We start from the raw sequence: 20734 nt of genomic DNA on the forward strand, positions 1-20734 counted from the left end.
ATTCCTCTCGGGCAGAAGTGCAGATTATAATCTTAGAAAAATCCAGAGGTGCCAGTAGAGAAGAACAAAGGTAGTCTCGGTATCCAAAAATGGGAAGAAGGAGTAGACACCCTATCCGTGAGCACTTTAGGATACAGGTGCTCTCAGAAGCAAGGGTGAACATGTCAAGGATGTATCCAAGCATGATATCCTAGTGGACAAGATGGACAAACACTGTTCTACACCCCCACAGATCTGCAGCTAATTCAAGAAGCTCTCTTTCCAGTTCATACGATCCATGCATGTTAGGGTCTCCAGGTCACAGCATCAGTTTGAGGAAGGCTGCTTTACACCACAATTAAATTCAGGTTTTGAATGAATTTCTACTATCAGGAGACCAAAGAGGTTTGGAGGGAAGCTGTAGCCCAAGACAGGGGTAGGCAACTTTGGCTCTTTTATGACTCGTGGACTTCAACTCCCAGAATTCCTGAGCCAGCCATGCTGAGGGGGAAGGGAGAGGTTTCCAAGCTGAGCCATGCTGGCTCAGGAATTCTGGGAGTTGAAGTCCACGAGTCATAAAAGAGCCAAAGTTGCCTACTCCTGCTCTAGACTAATAACACCAAGCACATCGTTTAATGCAGTGGTTCTCAACCTGTGGGTCGGGACCCCATTTGGGGTCAAATGACCATTTCACGGGGGTCGCCAAACAAGGCTGTCCGCCATTTTTTCCCCCTTTTCTTTGGCCACGCCCATGGCACCCGGTAATGTATAAGTGGTTGGGGGTCACCACAACATGGGGAACTGTATTATGGGGTCGCGGCATTAGAAAGGTTGAGAAGCACTGGTTTAATGGTATAATAACCCCTCCAAGAGGATGTACGTGTCTCTGCCTACAGCAGAAAGGCAATAAGGATGGGGCCCATGTCCCCCTGTGGGGAGCCACATCCATCAGGATGTGAAAAGCCTTGCATCTTCTGAGTAGCCACCCATTGAGTCTCAGTCTAGGGCAGGGGTAGGCCACCTTGGCTCTTTTATGACTCGTGGACTTCAACTCCCAGAATTCCTGATCCAGCATGGCTCAGCATGGAAACCTCTCCCTTTCCCCCAGGAATTCTGGGAGTTGAAGTCCACGAGTCATAAAAGAGCCCAGGTGGCCTTTTTGAGGCGGCGAAGGAGGGTGCAGTGCCGGAGGGCGCCGGAGGGGCCGCTGTGGGCGCACCGGGCGGCGTCGGAGGCGCCCCTCTTGGCCAGCGGGCGGGCGGAAGGCGGCGCGGAGGGGCGGGGCCACGCAGGGGCGGCAGCAGCAGCAGTAGCGGCGGCGCGGACGGCACCGCGGAGGGCGCACGGCCTGCCTGCCTGCCTATCTCGCTGCCGGCATGGCCGACAGCGCCAGCGAGAGCGACACGGACGGCGGCGTCGGGGCGTTGGGGGCGCCGGAGGCGTCGTCGTCGGGGCCCGGAGGGGGCGCGTCGTCGTCGTCGTCTTCGGCCGCGGGCCCCGGGAAGGCGGGCGGCATCGTGATCTCCCCGTTCCGGCTGGAGGAGCTGACCAACCGGCTGGCCTCGCTGCAGCAGGAGAACAAGGTGCTGAAGATCGAGCTGGAGACCTACAAGCTCAAGTGCAAAGCGCTGCAGGAGGAGAACCGCGACCTGCGCAAGGCCAGCGTCACCATCGTGAGTGCCCCGCCCGGCTCGGCCCGGCCTCCCGGAGGCAGGCAGGCAGGCAGGGAGACGCAGCAGGCCCAGCCGCCCCGGGGGAGCGAGGGTGGGTGGGAGAGGGTGGTGGGCGAGGCTCTCCCCCCCTTCCAAAGGAAGCCTCCAGGAAAGGTGGCTCTGCTGGAGGGGAGGGGGAAGAGGAGACCCTCCCCTGCGGATCGGCCAGGGGTTCAAGCGGGGGCCGCCCCCTCCCCTTCCCTCCCAGAGGCTGGCCACCCCTGGTCCCCCGGCCCACCAGTCCCCCGTCCCCCTCCTTGGCTGGGGCCAGCGCCCCTCCGGCCCCCCTGCTGCAAAGGGAAGGAGAGCAGCTCTGGCTGCCAGCTCAGGGCTGGGGGCGACCTGGGCAAAGGTGACAAGCAGGATTCAGGGGGGTGCAACTGCCCGACCCCCCCATCACCCTTCTTCCCTCCTGCCCCGCTTTCTCCCCCAGCCAGCCTGGCTTCTTCCCAGCAAGACCATCATCCCACCCAGCTGCAAGCCAGTCCTTGGAGGGAGTCCTGCTGCTCCGGATGGGTGGGTGGCTGGCTTGTTTCTCCTGGGCTTGGCAGCCAGGGCTTTCTGTCTGTGTGTTGCGGGAGGGTTGTGGGTTTTTGTTCCACTTCAGTCAGACCTTGGATGTTTGCGGGTTTTTTTGTTCCACTTAAGCCCAGACCTTTTCACCGCTGTGGCTTCCGGAGGAGGTTTTTGTGTTGGGCTCGCCTAGTGGGGAAATCACCTAGGGAGACAGCTAGGAATGTGTTTGTTTTTTTTTTTTTAAACAAGCCAAGGATGGGCAGGATGAACTAAAAGATAAGGTTGTGCTTCTGGAATAACGGATCTACGGATAAGGGATCCTCCTTCCGCATGATTAGGAATGATAATTCTTAAAAGAAAGTCTCTGTTAGGGCAGAAAATGCATGCCTTCTTGTGAGGCAGGTCTCAAGATGTAACGGACAAGGTGCACACTTATTGCTCGTCCGCTGGGAACTAATTTGTTTCTTTCCCCCAAGTTTTTTTTTTATTAAATTTTATTTTTCAATATTACATCTACATCAGGGGTGTCAAACTCAATTTCATTGAGGGCCGCATCAGCATTGCGGTTGCCCTCAGGGGGCTGGGTGGGTGTGGCCAGGATGGGTGTGGCTTACTGGGTGCGTGTGGACAAAGTAGGTGTGGCCAGCTCTACATCATTTGCGTCAAGGGTGCCTGTGGGGGCCTGGGCAGGAGTGGGACAGATCTGAGGGTCTCTGGCAGAAGGGGGTGGGACAGTGGCAAGTGCCAAGGCATGGTCCACTGGAGGAGCCTCACTGCTCCTCTCAGGCCATGCAGGGGTGGGGGGGCTTATGGAGCTAAGACTGAATGCGTTTCAGCATAGATGGCCACCACAAAATTGTACATTGGCTCCCAGCCGGCCTGGGCCAGGGCCAAAGCAGAGGGGGCCGTTCCCTCACTGTTTCCAGGATGGCTTCGCGGGCCGCATGAAACCACTTCATGGGCTGCATCCAGCCCCCCCCCGGGCCTTGTGTTTGACATGTCTGATCTACATATTTGAAAAGTAGTGTGGCGGCTGAGCACAGTCATTCCATTACATTTGAATATCATCAGTACAAATCTCAAAGTATTAACAACAAACTCATTCCCTCTCTTTCCCCCATAATATCTATTGTCTCATATTCGGACCAACACTGTTCTTATTCTGTCAATCAAGCGGAAAATAACTTTCTAGTATTCATCAATAATCTTCAGTCTATACATATCTTAATTGATTTGACATTCCATCTTTTAGACAATAACCTAGTAGGTTTTTCTTAACTCTAATTTCCCATTGATATTTAAATGTAACGTTTAATCTTTTATCATTCTGAAATTTTAAATGACCCCAATTTCTAAGTTTCCTATGTTGTATTTGGGATTGCTGGGAACTAATTTGGTCTGTTTTCTGTTACTGCTTGAAATGCTGCAGTGACCTGCAAAACCACTTTGACTTTGGATTTTTCCAGAGAGAGAGAGAGTTATCCCACTCAAAATCAATTTATAATACAGCAAAATTCAAGCCATAAAAATAACTATGTTATTAATCTCTGCAAACTTAGAACAGTCAGAATGTTAGCTAATTAAAATTTACGTGTTAAAAATAATATAGCTCCTTTCTGCATCACGATGGAATTGTTCACTTAAAAATATAGTGCTCCGTAATCAGCACAAATAAATTCTTACAGACACCATGCAAATTATGGTATTTCTCCTCAAATTACTGCTTCCTTTTATGGGATGGATAATTTAAATGATTTTTTTCATGATGTTATAGAGATCATGCATAGTTAAATGCTGAAAAATTAATAGCCATTTGTCTGTGTGTAAGTTCACAAGGGTCATTCTAATATTACAAAACTATAATTTTCAAGTGTGTTTACTCCGTTTGTTGACGAACTGTATGTTGCAAGATGTGGGCCTGATCATCCTGCCATCCAGCCTTAAACGTTCAAAGATTGCCCTTCATAGTCATGAGTCATAAATGTTAAGCAGTGTTCAACATCAGAAGAAACAAACAATACATGACAATGGTTTGAATGATTGTTGTGTGAAAGATGTTGGTCCTTGCCATCATTTTTAGTGTAAAAATTGACAGCTTAGTCATTTAAAACATTTAAATGTTAACACCATCGCTAAAAATATTCTTTGAATCTCAAAGTAATCTAATCATCAATTAGATTTTTGAAGGATAATCTGTAGGAAGATGAAATGAAGAGTAGCATTATACCAGTCTTCTGGATTGCTAAAAAGAAGGTCCTGTATTCCTTTTAATAACATTATGGGAACATAACACAATCACCCCCAATTTATTTTCTACACCTCAGACTGAGGACTGCAGAAGAAAAAAAGAACATGGAACAATGTGATCAAATGTTGTTTTTCTCCAGAATTCACTTTGAATACTTTCTTAACTAACACCATTGCTATATAATCAACATATTCAGCAATTCACAAGGAGCTCACCGTCCCTGTGACAAGGGAGAATCAGAAAAAGATAATGAACAAAATCCATGGAAAGGAAGATAATTTTTTTTGGAGAAGATGCTTCAAAAGGAGCATTGTGGGTGCACGCACTCACACATGCTTGCATGATGCTTTCTCCCTGAAGTCATCTCTTAGTGATGTCATCTTACATGGTGGGAACTCAGCCTAAAGACTTCTGTATGTTCAGAATTTTGGGAGCATAGATGAATTGTCAGATATGAGGAAAAGATGAGCAAACCTATGGACATGGTACAGCATTTCTCTAGTTAGCAACTTGTTCTTATCCCCCTTTTTCACTGCTGAACATCTTTGCAAAATGACTGGTATTTAAAATATTTTACATCTTGGGTATAAAACCTGTTTAGATTTTGAAAAATCCAGTGAGAAACAGTAAATATGGAGAGGTGTTGATAGAATCCCTTGAACCAGGTGAACAGACCATAGACACAGGGACAATACAAAGAAGATGTTGCCACAAGCCTTGGACTCTTGCTATTGTCACAGCACTGCCTCTTTTTTGGGGGGTCAAAATTTGAGTTCATGCTTTAAAAATACAAATCTATATATTTAGATTTCTCTTTATCAGGGGCGTCAAACTGCCAGCCCGCAGACCGGACGCGTCACGAGGAAACTGCACCCACCCCACTGTCGACAAATGGGAAAAAAGCTCCGATACGTCGCGCGACGTCACATGACGTCACGAGCTTGACATGTCTAATCTATGTAATCTATTTATATAATTCAGGCATATCTCCTGTGGAATTCAAGACGAAGAGAATTGAAGTAACATTTATGAAAGGTTAGAAAAATAAAGTTTATAGGATGGCTCTGCCGTCTTCGGGGATTGTTGTTAGTTGCGAAGTCGTGTCCGACCCATCGCGACCCCATGGACAACGTTCCTCCAGGCCATCTTCTGGAGTCCATTTAAGCTCACGCCTCCTGCTTCAGTGACTCCATCCAGCCACCTCATTCTCTGTCGTCCCCTTCTTCTCTTGCCCTCCATCTTTCCCAGCCTTAGGCTCTTCTCCAGTGAGTCCTTCCTTCTCATTAGGTGGCCAAAGTACTTGAGTTTCAAGTTCAGGATCTGGCCTTCTAAAGAGCAGTCAGGGTTGATCTCCTCTAGGACTGACCGGTTTGATCGCCTTGCAGACCAGGGGACTCGCAGGTGTCTTCTCCAGCACCATAGTTCAAAGGCCTCAATTCTTTGGCACTCAGCCTTTCTTATGGTCCAACTTTCACAGCCATACATTGCAACTGGGAAAACCATGGCTATTAAGGAAATTGTACAGGGGTTGCAGGGGTCTTCTCCAGGAGAGTGGACTAATTTGGAAACGGGGGAACACGCTCACCAAACACAACACGCCTATTTCCAGAAGAGCATCTGGGGATGGGCGGGTTCTTTGCTGCCACCAATCCTCCAGTTTCTGAGAGCTTCTTGAATCCCTTGGACTGTTTCTGCAGCCCTAACTTTTTTAAAAAAAAAAAAATGGGGGGAAAGATTAGGTGCAGATGAAGGTGATCTGTTTCAATCCTAAAATCAAAATAGAGCGGAGCGTACGGTCTGCATCGCTGGAGGGATGAACGTCTGTTGAAATCATCCAGGGTCTGACAGCAGTTGCCTTCCTTCCTTCCTTCTTTCTTCTGAAAGAGGGAAATGAAACATGGGGACAGCCTTCAGTTGGAGGCCCTCAAACAAACCACTTTCTGCCTAAGAGGATTGGCTGCCAGAGGAGCTTTTCTCCAGAAGCTGAGATTATTGGGAGTAAGCCCTTTCTGAGAGGACATCAGAGCTAATTGCTTTAGAATCAGCAGCGTGGCACAATTATCTGGCTTCCGGCTGCAGGCCGAATGGAGGGGTTACATTGAGATGCACAGGGACCCTAACCCTCCTCCACAAATACTTTGACTTGGGTGTATCCTCAAATCAAATCAACCTTTATTGTCAAAGTACAATGTGTACAACGAGATTGGCTGAGCCTCTCTTCGTGCACCCCCCAACATAACTCACAGCGACAACAAACACACACTTTTATTGCACCACGTGAACTCATTGCACAGCGCGCCAGCCCCGCAGGTCTATCATACATGGAGTCATTTCCCATTCAGGAGTCTGACAGCCCACGGGTAGAAACTGTTCTTCAGCCTGTTGGTGCGGCTGGCTATGCTTCTATATCTCCTACACCCGATGGTAGGGGAGAGTAAAAAAGTGATGACCGGGGTGTGAGTCGTCCCTGAGGATTTTCCTCACTCTTCTAAGGCAGCGGGCCCTAGCGATGGCGTCTAGTGGTTTCAGGGGACAGCCGACAATGTTTTGTGCTGTGCTCAATACCCTCTGTAGTGTCTTTCTATCCGCGGCTGTCAAGCCAGCATACCACACCATAATGCAATGTGAGAGGACGCTTTCTGTAGTGGACTGGTAAAAGAAGGTCATCAGTCGTTGTTCCACAAGACCCTAAGGAAGTGGAGTCTCTGTTGGGCCTTTCTGGCCACCTGGGTTGTGTTGATTTTCCAGGTGAGATCTTCGCTGAGGTAGACTCCCAGGAATTTGAAGGAGGAAACTCTCTCCACACGCCCCCCCCCCCCGATGTAAAGTGGAGTGGATTCCTCTCTTTTCTTCCGGAAGTCTAACACCATCTCCTTCGTCTTGCCGATGTTCAGGTGCAAGTTGTTTCCTAGGCACCATGAGGATAGTTTTTGTACCTCCCCCCTGTGCGCTGTCTCGTCTCCACCTGTAATAAGACCCGATACGGTGGTATCGTCGGCGAACTTAATGATCACAGTGGATGGGTCAGACGAGACACCATCATCCTAACGCTCTTCTCGATGCTTTCCCCTTTGCACACTGGCTCTACTCAGGGAGACACCACAGAGGTTTTCTCTCTCCATCTTAATTGCCACAGAGTATTTTCCCAAGCGTTGTCCTGCTGTGTCCTTGACCCAGATGGCTCTTGTGTCATCTCTAACGGTGATTGATCAGCCGGCCACGGCTAAGCATTTCAACACAAGGATGAAAGCTTGTTGAAGTTTGTTGAGACACAATGCTGGGGAAAAGGCCTGGGGTTCTGGGGCTCGACAGGAGAAGCGTGGCCAAGGTGCTAGCCCCCCCCCCTCAGCCCCTTCTCCCTGGGGGGCTCTGGGTCTCTCCTTCCTCTTGGTACCCCGAGTGAACGTGGAGCAGTGGCGAAGGAGCTGAACTAGGAGCACAGAAGTACAAATTCCTTCTTTGGTCCCAGAAGATTACTGCAAATGGATGAGTTTCTTTTCTCTGTTGGCTTCTTGGTAGAAGAGAGATGGGTACAGTAAATAATAATAATAATAATAATAATAATAATAATAATAATAATAATAATAATAATAACAACAACAACAACAACAACAACAACAACAAAAATAAAGTTGGAAGGGACCTTGGAGGTCATCAAGTCCAACCCCTTGCTCAGGCAGGAAACCCTATACCATTTTGGACAAATGGCTGTCCAGTCTCATCTTAAAAACTTCCAGTGTTGGAGCATTCACCGCTTCTGGAGGCAGGTTGTTCCACTGGTTAATTGTTCTAACTGTCAGGACGTTGCTCCTTAGTTCTAGGTTGCTTCTCTCCTTGATTGGTTTCCATCCGTTGCTTCTTGTCCTGCCTTCAGGTGCTTTGGAGAATAGCTTGACTGCCTCTTCTTCGTGGCAGCCCCTGAGATACTGGAACACTGCTATCCTGTCCCCCCTTGTTCTTCTCTTCATTAAACTAGACATACCCAATTCCAGCAACGGTTCCTTATATGCTTTAGCCTCCAGTCCCCTAATCATTTTTGTTGCTCTTCTCTGTACTCTTTCTAGAGTCTCAGCATCTTTTTTACATCGTGGTGACCAAAACTGGATGCCGTATTCCAAATGTGACCTTACCACGGCATTGTAAAGTGGTATTAATACTTCACGTGATCTTGATTCTATCCCTCTGTTAATGCAGCCCAGCACTGTGTTGGCCTTTTTGGCAGCTGCAGCACACGGCTGGCTCCTATCTAAGGGATCCCCCACTAGAACTCTGAGGTCCCTCTCACAGTTACTACTGTTGAGCAAGGTACCCCCTATACTATACCTGTGCATTTGGTTTTTCTTGCCTAAATGTAGAACCTTGCTTTTTTCACCATTGAATTTCATTTTGCCCAGTGTTCAAGTCTGTCCAGATCCTCCTGTATCTTAAGCCTGTCTTCTGGAGTGTTGGCTATCCCTGCCAGCTTGGTGTACAAAAGAGATCATCATACTCATCTTGGTTAATAAAATTGCCCGTTCTTTTTCCCCTTTCCTTACTAAAGATTGCCTCTGCAATTGCCTCTGGGTGTGTGCGTGTGGACCTAGGCCTGAACTTGGCTGACCTGAGGTGATCACCTACGACTGTCCTACATGTCCTTTCCCTTCTTTTGGAAAGGGAACCTTGAGGAGATCTCAGGGCTCATGGGAGAAGAGATTTTAGGGGATTTAAGCCAGAGTCTGGAGGTTCTCTGGGCCCAGTTGTGTTAAAGACTGCTGCCAGTGGAAGGGGAGGAAGAGGGACGATGGTCAAAGCGCAGAGCAGCTCACTCAAGACCCTTTTTTGCTCCGTTGCGGGAAGAGAGATATCTTCCCTTAGAGCAGAAGTAAGCCCCCTTTCAGATAACAGCTCCCATAACTCGGGGGCTTTGCTGAGTGGGGGGCTTAGAGGTGCTGCAGCCCAAGGCCTGTTGGGAGTTAAGCAGCTGGAGCAGTTTTTTTTCTCATTTTCTTTTCTTCTTTTTGACTCCATCCAATTCATCCGGTGAGTTCTTCCCAGCGCACGGCGCAGGGCATTGCCTTATTTTAATAATGGCACATTCCCCTCCAAAGGAAAATTTCAGGGCCAAAATGGGAAGGGTGCAAGCGATTTGATAGGACAGTTGAGCCAATTGGAAACGTGATGTGCTCCTTTGTCTCTCCTCCTCGTATGCTATAAAAAGCAACTGAAACGCTGCAATTTATAGGTCAGGAATGCTAAATCTTGTGGCAGGTGAGTTTTTTTTTTCCAAGTTGGCAGGAATAACATCAGCTGACATCAGCTCTGCGTCTTCCATCACATTCTGCTCTTCCAGTTGCTTCCTGTGAGAGACTGCGAGGAAACAGCTTGTGAAATAAGAGCCTTCTTAATTTATCGACCTGCTCTCCTGTCAGGGAGTCTACCTTGCTGTCGGTGGGCCTTTGTAAGTCCCTTCCGTTGCCAAGACGAGCCCAAGATTGCTTTGAGAACTGAGGTCTCCTTACCCTTTTATCCTGCAAAGGAGAAGCAGAGTAGCGATCTGGAGGGAAGAGTAGAGTTAGTCCTTGACTTCTAACCATTTAACAGCAATTCAGAGTTGTGACATGGGAAAAATGACTTGCAACCTGTCCTTAGTCTTCTGACCGCTCTTGTTTCCCATTCCATCTTTGAAGTTAAATAATTGCATGTTGGGAAAACTAAACTCTGTTGCCTGAACATTTCTTCTCAGAATAGTTTTCTAAAGTTCACTTTCTTGAAAGCTCCCCCTGACTTTGTAGGAAAAGGTGGCCTTTCTAAAAAAAAAAAAAAAAGCTCTTCAGAAGAAATTCCATTCTTCCAGGGCAGGGGTAGGCGACCCAAAATACTCAAAGAGCCACTTGGACCCGTTTCCCACTGAAAACAAAACATTGGGAGCCGCAAAACCCTTTCGATATCTAAAATGAAGATAACACTGCATATATCCTTTTTTACCTTTATTATAGGGGTGTGTGTGTGTGTGTGTGTGTGTCATAAAGGTAAAAGGATATATGCAGTGTTATCCTTATTTTAGATGTCAAAAGGGTCTCTATGTCTCTATCTGTCTCTCCCTCCTTCCCTCTCTCTCCCTCTCTCTTTCTCTCCCCCCCCCTCTCCGATCTTCTGCTCACCTGCCAAGCTGGCTTCAAGCTGTTCTCCAACAAGCTCAGGGGTAGGCAACCTCAGCTCTTTTATGACTCATGGACTTCAAATCCCAGAATTCCTGAGTCAGCATAGCTGGGTTAGCTAGCTCTCTCCTGCCCTTCCTGCTTCCTGCAGAGATGCAGCAGAGGGAGGAGCCCCACCCAGTAAACTTTTCAGCTCGTGGGAGAACACTGTGAGTCCACTCTCTTTTTTACACACACACACAGAGAGAGAGAGAGAGGGGGGCTGCAAGTGCCTCTCTCTGTCTCTGTATCTGTCTGCAAATAGCGGAGGAGGCTGGGAGCCGCAGGGGAAGGCTCAAAGAGCCACATGCGGCTCCGGAGCTGCAGGTTGCCAACCTGTGTTCCAGGGGAACCCAGAGGCTGCTTGTGACTTTTCACTCCGTCTTCTCTCTAGCGGCGATAAGTGTGAACAGGCTATGGCTCATATATTTTATTCTTTCTAAAAGTCAAAGGAGACGTGTTTGTTCTATTCCAGGAATATATTTTAATTTGCGTGAAACTACAGATGCATTTGTCATTGAGGCCGCTTAATCCTTTTGACTGACTTTTCACATCTATTGATGATTCCGGCTGCTTCTTCTGTCCCAAAAAAAACCTCAGCTATAAAACGTTCTTGCTGGGAGCAGTGTGGTTAATTAATAGCCTAATGCTAGAGCTTGGTTTCCATACCTGGAGATGTTTTGGGTCAAAAAAGATTTGAAAACCCTAATCTGTTGCAAATTAGAGGGAGGAAGGATACTCTGTGTGGTAGGTACCCTTTAGTGTGGGGCTCTATGTGCGCTTCAAAATAGAATTTGGAATTCAAGTGACGGAACCTTGGTGCGGTAAAGAGGCAAATCTTCCTTTCACATTTGTGACGGGAAGAACAGTTGGAAGGCTCATCTGTAATTCTAATGTCACGAACGTATCCTGAGGTTAATCCTGGCATCTGCAGTCATAATTAACTTCCAATTCTAGGCGTTTAAAGAAAGGAGGAAATTAAGAGGGAGACCATGGGGTCGCCAGACAGCCAGCAAGTCATTTTGATTCCATTTCTTTTGTTCTCTCTTTCCATGGCCCATTCCCTTCTCAGGGTCATTAAGCTGAAATTTCTCTGCGTAGTTTTGGGGGAGCGTCTCCCCCCTACCCCCCCCCCCAGTTTCCCTGAGGCCCTGTCTTCCCACACCAAATCTAGTGGGTGGATTGGAACTGCCACCATCAGGCCTTTTCTGGAGGAATTTGGGAGGACCTCACAGAAGCCAACAACTCCTTAGCCCATTTTTACCCTCTGAGTTCCTGCCTGTGGGACTGTGTCAGTCTTTCAGAGAGAGAAACTAGTGCGAAGGTTGAATTTCCATACAGAGTTCTCACCAAATGCCAGATGAACTCCAGGACTAACGAACGTTTAAGCCTCTGGAGGCCCATTCCAGCTTTGCAAACACAAAATAATCCTCCCTTCCCCTTGATCTTATTATGCCTTCTCATTATGAAAGCAAGTATTACAGTAGCTTCAGGCTGTGGGTTGTCCGTTTTTTTCTTTTAAACCCATGTGCCCAGCCTAAACATACAAGGAACGGTTGCTGGAATTGGGTATGTCTAGTTTAATGAAGAGAAGGACGAGGGGGGACATGATAGTAGTGTTCCAATATCTCAGAGGTTGCCCCAAATAAGAGGGAGTCAAGCTATTCTCCAGAGCGCCTGAGGGCAGGACAAGAAGCAACAGATAGAAACTAACCAAGGCGAGAAGCAACCTAGAACTAAGGAGAAACTTCCTGACAGTGAGAACAATTAACCAGTGGAACAACCTGCCTCCAGAAGCAGTGAATGCTCCAACACTGGAAGTTTTTAAGAAGAGACTGGACAGCCACTTGTCTGAAATGGTATAGGGTTTCCTGCCTGAGCAGTGGGTTGGACTAGATGACCTCCAAGGTCATTTCCAACTTTATTATTATGGATCATCGCACAGTCAGCCAGATGTTCAGACTAGATTTGGCATTTTGTCTACCTATTGAGTCCTTACCAAGGACCTGGCATAGGCAGCTGTGGATGTTTGATGGTATTACAGATATCGTCGCAAGATGGAAGCAGTTCCTAGTAAGGCCGCCTTTTGCAATTGACTAATAGCGAATTTGTCAATGCCAATGATGTTCAAATGGTGCTCCAGTTGTTTTGGGATTGCACCCAAGGAGCCTATCACTATTGGTACTACCCTTGCTTGTTTTTGCCACAGTCTTTCTATTTCTATTTGTAGGTCTTTGTATTTTGTTATCTTCTCCAGTTCTTTCTCGTCTATTCTGCTGTCTCCAGGCACTGCCACGTCCACTATCCAGACTTTTTTTGTCTTTCTTATCGACAGTTGTTAAGTCTGGGGTGTTATGTTGCATGTGCTTGTCTGTTTGAATTCTGAAGTCCCAGAGCAGTTTAATTTTATCATTTTCTATGGACTTTCTCTATTTTATGATCCCACCAGTTTTTGCTTACAGGCAAATGATATTTTTTGCAGATCTTCCAATGCACCATTGTTGCTACTTTGTCATGCCGCTGTTTGTAATCAGTCTGTGCAATCTTCTTGCAACAGCTTACCAAGTGGTCCACTGTTTCTTCAGCTTCTTTGCATAGGCGGCACTTACTGTCTGTTGCTGTCTTCTCAATTTTGACTTTATATTATTATTATTATTATTATTATTATTATTATTATTATTATTATTATTATTATTATTATGGATCATCGCACAGTCAGCCAGATGTTCAGACTGGATTTGGCATTTTGTCTACCTATTGAGTCCTTACCCAGAACCTGGGATAGGCAGATGTGGATGTTTGATGGTATTACAGATATCGTCGCAGGATGGAAGCAGTACTATTATTATTATTATTATATTTGAACCTTTACTAGGCAAAGGAGTCTTTCCAGAGGGAGTCAGAGGATCTGTATGGGGGCCTATCAGGATCCCAGATCCTGCTCAGATTCACCCAGAGGGTCCCTGGCTTTTGAGGTTCCTCCTCAGGGCTCGGCGTGGGGCAGCCACCCAGTCATAGTGTCATGGTTCCGACAGTTGAAACTCTTCCAAAGAACTTCGAGGCCTTTTTTACCTCAAAGAATCTGTATTTTGAGTAGCATAACATCAGCACTGCATAATCGAAGCCAAAAACTGAATTCCCCTCCCCTGAGCACATGGTATCAAAGCACAATTCCCTCCTCCAGTTAACAGTCATAAATCACATCCCCCAATTAGCTTGAAACGCAGGCTTCCTCTCCAGTTCTCCAGCCCCACCAAGTCCTTATCAGCTCTGGTCACAATAACCTTGTTTCTCACACTAAGCATAGTGTTGTTATGTCTAGCTAGGGGTTCTCAACCTTGGCAACTTTAAGACTTGTGGACTTCAACTCCCAGAATTCCTCAGCCAGCAGGCTGAGGAATTCTGGGAGTTGAAGTCCACAAGTCTTAAAATTGCCAAGGTTGAGAACCCCTGAGCTAGACTCTCATTCACATCCCCCCTCCCAGCATCATCTTAACTCTAAAAGCGAAAGATAAAAGATGGCCACATTTCCCTCTGTTGTCAATGCAAAAACATCCAATGTGCGCAGCGCTGACACATAGCGCATTGACGTCTCAAGTCGTGTTCCTGTAGAACAGTGGTTCTCAACCTTTTTAATGCCGCGACCCCCAACCGGTCGTAAGTCGAGGACTACTCAACCGGTCGTAAGTCGAGGACTACTCAACTGGTGCAGTACCGTTTGCAGAAGGGGACTTTTGGCAGGCTCAGCAGGGCAGAGGCAGCCTGGACAATTCCTATTGGCTTTGGAAAGCCAATAGAATTAGACTCTATTCAAGAGAGTCTGTTCTATGGCTTTCAAAAGCCAATAGAATAAAAGGGAGTAGCACAGCTAAGGAAAAGGGGGAAAAAATGGCGGACTGCGTTGTTTGGCGACCCCCGACCCACAGGTTGAGAACCACTGTTCTAGACTGCCTTGTGGAGCTAAGACTGAATGCGTTTCAGCATAGATGGCCATCACAAAATGCTGGCTGTGGAATTCTGGGAGTTGAGGTCCATATGCCTTAAAATTGTCAAGGTTGAGAAACACTGTTCTAGAGCAGGGCTTTTCAACCTTTTCACCCATTGTACCACTTTTAGGATATGGCAACATCCAATTACCACCCGTCGCCTAGCAAGGTGTCAAAAACTTGATGACCCAAAAAAAAAAAAGGAAAAAAAGTGATAAAGTACAGGTAGTCCTCGACTTAGAACAGTTCACTTAGTGACTGTTCGAATTTACAATGGCACTGAAAAAGTGCCCCCCAAGCCACAGCCGAGCAAGACACCTTCCTGCCCACCGGCTGCGCTCTTCGTCCTGTCTGAGGTTTTCATTGTTGTGAGCAGTGGGGGTGGGGTGGGGGGTGTTGGTTTTTATCCCCCCCGTCTGCTGGGTGGTTGCAGCAGGTTTTGGTCACTTCACATGACCCTGGGACACTGTGACCGTCATAAATATGAATCAGTTGCCAAGCATCTGAATGTAAATCACAAGACACTGGAGATGCTGCAACATTCCAGCTGATTGGCGCTCTTCTGGGCTCAGCAGAAGCCCCAGGATCAGTGCCGAGCTCCAGCTGGATCCTGGTGCTGATCCTGGCGCTTCCAATGAGCCCTGACAACCCCCAAGTGCCAATCAGCTGGAAAGCGGCACTGATCCTGGCATTTCCGCTGAGCCCTGACAGCCCTGCAGCTCCAGCCGTCTCTCGCTCAGGCTTGTGCGGTGCTGCCACCGGTTCAGCTCATTCCCCCCCCGCTACCACTTTTCTAGGGTGGTCGCGTACCACCTGCCAGGTGCAATGTCCCACAGGTGGTACCCGTACCACTGGTTGAAAAGCCTTGATCTAGAGCTGCCGGCAAGGAGTTGCCTGGGTTTGATGCTCTTTGTTGCTCCTGAGGGCCGAGCTGTCTGTCTTTAGAGGGGAAATTCCCGGGCTTCGGCTGGGCTTCCTTTTTGCCCTGGAGAAATAGCTGGATCAAAGGGTTGCCTTACTTAACTACTAATCCGGGCAAGAAGCAGCAGGATCAAATCCCTTCTGGCAATCCAGAGTCTTTTTCTGTGCCACCTTTCCATCTCCAGCATTGCTAGACTCACCGAGCCAGACTGTCCGGTTTGTTCTGCATCTTTTGAGTTTTGGGAAAGAAGAGATTTGCGGTAAACATCCTTTGTCGCCTGGTTCTTTGATCCGGGACTTAAATTTCTCCACCTCCATCATCATCATCAAAAAGTTGGAAGAGACCTTGGAGATCATCTAGTCCAATCCCTTGCTCAGGCAGGAAATCCTATACCATTTCGGACCAATGGCTGTCCAGTTTCTTCTTTAAAAACTTCCAGTGTTGGAGCATTCACCGCTTCTGGAGGCAGGTTGTTCCACTGGTTAATTGTTCTCACTGTCAGGAAGTTTCTCCTTAGTTCTAGGTTGCGTCTCTCCTTGATTAGTTTCCATCCATTGCTTCTTGTCCTGCCTTCAGGCACTTTGGAGAATAGCTTGACTCCCTCTTCTTAGTGGCAGCCCCTGAGATATTGGAAGACTGCTATCATGTCCCCCCTCGTCCTTCTCTTCATTAAAGTGGACATTCCCAATTCCTGTTCTTTATATGTTTTAGCCTCCAGTCCTCTAATCATCTTTGTTGCTCTTCTTCTCTGCACTCTTTCCAGAGTCTCAACATCTTCTTTACATCCTTCCAGCACTGCTTCTCCTGAGGTGTGTTTTTCTGCATGGACGGTTAATCGTTCCCTTTCCTCCCCCCACTTCTGCAGCCATAAGAAGGAATAAAAGATAGCAGAGGCATAATTGCAATCAAATACTGAGTTTTGTTCTCTGCACTGCTGCATCTAGTGCTGCTAGTCAAAGATTTTAAAGCCGTGGTTCGCCGAAAATGTCAGAATGACCTTTCCTGCAGTTGACAGCAAATCATAACATGAATTGTACATGTCTCACAAAGCTTGAGAGAAATCTTGGTTTTGTATGAATCAGATCCTGCTCCCAGCAGGAGGTTCACAGTGTCCTATTCCCCCCTCCTCCTACACACACACACACACACACACACACACACACACACACACTAATCCAGCTATTCTCCTAGTTTTCTAAAACTAAATCTTCCAGACCAGATTTGGAGATCCTGGATGTGAGTTCCAAAGAGAAGATTAAATAGAAATCTAACAGTACTATAACTGTGGTCTGGCTCCAGTGAGTTATTTCCTCTGTCAACGGGGTCACAGTGGTTCAGCAGAGGAACCAGCTTTTCTAGATCTCTCTAAAGGTTGTTCACATACTATGTTTTCTCTTGCACCTTTGTGTGTCTGTCCATCCATCCATCCATCATCTGTCTTTTCCCATCATGTATATATCCCCCCCACCTTTTCAGGTAACCCCCCCCCCAGAGCTGTCCTATACCTCGTGCGCTTTGTGCTTTCGAATGTGCTTCAGTTATTAATTTGTGAGGGGTAATCTTAACTTTATTAGTTTAATTGTGATAGCAATTCGATCCAGTCCTGCCAATGTGGCTTCCCATCCCTTTCTCTAATCTTTCACCTGCTCTTCCTTTCTAGCCAGCTGGGTGCTTTGGCTCTAAACTGTTAAGCTGAGTTAAGTGACCCTTGTGCTCAGATGCTCCTGGTTCCATCAGTGTTGCAATTGCCTGGCAAAACCAGATTGGCAAACCGGGTGGGGAGGTTGAACTCTTGCACCAATAAGATCCGCTGCAGACCAGGAAAGACGTTGGGTACGGGTGGAGCAGCTTGCACGGAAGCCACAGCTTGGCTCCCTTGTTCGTGGTTTGTTCATGCTTTGAAGTTTGCTTTTAACTTTATTATAATAATAATAATAAAGTTGGAAGGGACCTTGGAGGTCATCTGGCCCAACCCCCTGCTCAGGCAGGAAACCCTGTACCATTTCAGACAAATGGCCGTCCACTCTCTTCTTAAAAACTTCCGGTGCACGTGCACGTGCCCGCAGAGAGGGTTCTAGTGCCACTGGCACATGTGCCATAGGTTCGCCACCAGTGCCCTATACCATTTCAGACCAATGGCTGTCCAGTCTCTTCTTAAAAACTTCCAGCGTTGAAGCATTCACCGCTTCTGGAGGTAGGTTGTTCCATTGGTTAATTGTTCTGACTGTCAGGAAGTTTCTCCTTAGTTCTAGGTTGCTTCTCTCCTTGGTTAGTTTCCATCCGTTGCTTCTTGTCCTGCCTTCAGGCACTCTGGAGAATAGCTTGACTCCCTCTTCTTTGGGGCAGCCCCTGAGATATTGGAAGACTGCTATCCTGTCCCCCCTCGTCCTTCTCTTCATTAAACTAGACATACCCAATTCCAGCAACCGTTCCTTATATGCTTTAGCCTCCAGTCCCTTAATCATCTTTGTTGCTCTTCTCTGCACTCTTTCTAGAGTCTCAACATCTTATTCATTCATTCATTCATTCATTCATTCATTCATTCATTCATTGGACTGTTGAGGCCTTATAAGGAAGAGCAGAAGCATAGGAAGCTTTGGGGAGAGAAAAGAAATCTGTTGGGTTGCCCTGTGTTTTCACCCTGCCCGGGATGGGCGGATGGATTCTTGTTTGCCAAGAATAAGTTCTCTCTTTCCTCTTCTTTGCTCACCCACCCACCCCAGCGGTGCATAACCTTGTTTACACTAAAGCCAAGTTTGGTGGGCAGTTGGGAACAAACACTGGACTTTATTCCCAATGGCTGGCTCCGCGGACTGCTCTGATCTGCAGTTGAGGAATAGAAGAGTCTGCATCGGTGACGGCTAAAAGCTCAGGGCAGTGACAGGAACAAAACTCCTTGAAGCTGAAAAATGTGCTGTCTGTGTCAGAGTATTACAGAACACACACACACACACACACACGCCAGATCCTTTTCACTCACCTCCATCTTGGTTTGTGGTTGGTGCGCCTTCGTTTCTGGAGCCAAGCACCCTTGACTGCAAAGAGAGCATTTATGGCACCAGGGTCTCTGTCTTTCTTGTGTGGCAGCTTAGAGCAGTGGCCTAGACCAGGGATAGGCCACCTTGGCTCTTTTAGGACTCGTGGACTTCAACTCCCAGAATTCCTGAGCCAGCCACGCTGAGGGGAAAGGGAGAGGTTTCCAAGTGGAGCCATGCTGGCTCAGGAATTCTGGGAGTTGAAGTCCACCACTCACAAAAGAGCGAACGTTGCCTACCCCTGGATTAGGTGGAACCAACAGGTCCAAGATCCCTAGGGTGCTTCTATGGCTAATGAGGGGGTGTCTTTTCACTCTGCCCCAGACTTTGCTTATTAGGAAATCCCAGGGCTGTGGAGTAGATGGTGTGTATATGGGGGGGGGGAGGGAGAGAAAACATTTTGAGGAAAGCAACGGAAAGTAGCTATAGTAGACTTGCCTGGAAGCAGCCAGGTAGAAACACCCCAATAGGTAGGAGTAGAGATCTCATTGTATTCAGACAGTGGGGGGTGTGTGTGATGGGGACTGTAGTCTGACCCACCCGGAGAGGATTGGTCTACACCAGGGGTAGGCAGCCTTGGCTCTTTTATGACTCGTGGACTTCAACTCCCAGAATTCCTGAGCCAGCCATGCTGACGGGAAAGGGAGAGGTTTCCAAGCTGAGCCATGCCGGCTCAGAAATTCTGGGAGTTGAAGTCCAAGAGTCATAAAGCGACCTAGGCCTAGCCCAGATGTAGGCCACCTTGGCTCTTTTATGACTCGTGGACTTCAACTCCCAGAATTCCTCAACCAGCATGGGGGAACTATGGCCCCTTCATGACTCGTGGACTTCAACTCCCAGAATTCCTGAGCCAGCCATGGCTCAGCTTGGAAACCCCTCCCTTTTCCCTCAGCGTGGCTGGCTCAGGAATTCTGGGAGTTGAAGTCCACGCGTCATAAAAGAGCCAAGGTGGCCTACTTCTGGTCCTAGGCCCTCCGTGAACAGGATGGTGTCCATGCTGGCAGCAGCAAAGAGATGGGGCTTGGGTTTTCCTGGCAGACCTCGCGGCTTCTCCCAGCCTTGTTGAGTTGAATGGCAGCAGAAGCTTAGGTAGCGGAAGCTTACGGATCTCTCCGGGACCAGCCGCCTGGCTCTGAGTGTGGTGTTTCTCTTCCAGCAAGCCCGAGCGGAGCAAGAAGAAGAATTTATCAGTAATACCCTGTTTAAGAAGATTCAAGCTTTGCAGAAGGAGAAGGAAACGTTGGCTGTGAATTATGAAAAGGAGGAAGAATTTCTCACTAACGAACTCTCAAGGAAGCTGATGCAGGTATGTCTTCTTCTTCATAATAATAATAACAACAACAACAATGTTGGAAGGGACCTTGGAGGTCATCTAGTCCAACCCCCTGCTCAGGCAGGAAACCCTATGCCGGTGATGGCGAACCTTTTAGAGACCGAGTGCCCAAACTGCAACCCAAAACCCACTGATTTATCGCCGGGTGCCTGGTGGGCGTGGCCCACTGGGTGGGCGTGGCTGTGGTGGTCATGGCAGACTGGGTGGGTGTGGCCAAGGTGGGCGTGATCACCTCAATGTTGCTCGTGGGGAGGGACGCCTGTGGGGGCCAGGCAGGGTTGGGGGAGATCCAGGGGGTCTCTGGCAGGTGGGGCAGTGGGCAGGAGGCTCGTCCTGCGGGGTGAGGCGAGGTGAGGCGGTGCAGGGCAGGAGTGCCATTGCCACAGGGCGGCTGCTGCCTGGCACCATCGGCCCACACACACAGAGGCCAGCGAGCGCATGGGGGCCGACAGTGTCCGTCAGCAGCCACAGCCTGCCGGCCACTTAACTGGCACACTCTGGGGCTCCGCAGCCCGCTGCCAGCAGTTCTGAGCTGGACAGCTGGCTGACAGCTGGGGAGGTGATGCAGTGGGTCGTGCCCAGCAAAAGGAGAGCATGCGAGGCCAGAAGGGATGGGGGGGGGAGGGAAACCAGCCGTGCTAGGATGCATCCGGCCATATGGGACCTCGGCGAGTTAGCAGGCGTCTGGTTGAAGAGGGACGATTGTCATCTCCGGGGCACGGTGCACGTGCCCGCAGAGAGGGTTCTAAGTGCCACTGGCACGTGTGCCATAGGTTCGCCACCAGTGCCCTATACCATTTCAGACCAATGGCTGTCCAGTCTCTTCT

General features: G+C 48.3%; 1 protein-coding gene across 1 annotated transcript in view; it reads left to right on the forward strand.

The window, feature by feature from the left end:
- The first annotated feature begins 1260 nt into the window (after positions 1 to 1260).
- Positions 1261 to 20734, forward strand: part of CCDC6 (coiled-coil domain containing 6) — a 46563-nt gene continuing 27089 nt past the window's right edge. Inside the window, exons 1-2 of the mRNA XM_039366680.1 lie at positions 1261 to 1652; positions 19731 to 19880. Coding sequence (XP_039222614.1) covers positions 1356 to 1652; positions 19731 to 19880 — 447 coding nt within the window. The 5' untranslated portion in view covers positions 1261 to 1355. The remainder of the gene's footprint in view (positions 1653 to 19730; positions 19881 to 20734) is intronic.

This window comes from Crotalus tigris, unplaced genomic scaffold (genome assembly GCF_016545835.1).
Source record: "Crotalus tigris isolate CLP2741 ecotype Arizona unplaced genomic scaffold, ASM1654583v1 scf7180000017598.18339901613:2243638, whole genome shotgun sequence".
Classification (NCBI taxonomy): domain Eukaryota; kingdom Metazoa; phylum Chordata; class Lepidosauria; order Squamata; family Viperidae; genus Crotalus; species Crotalus tigris.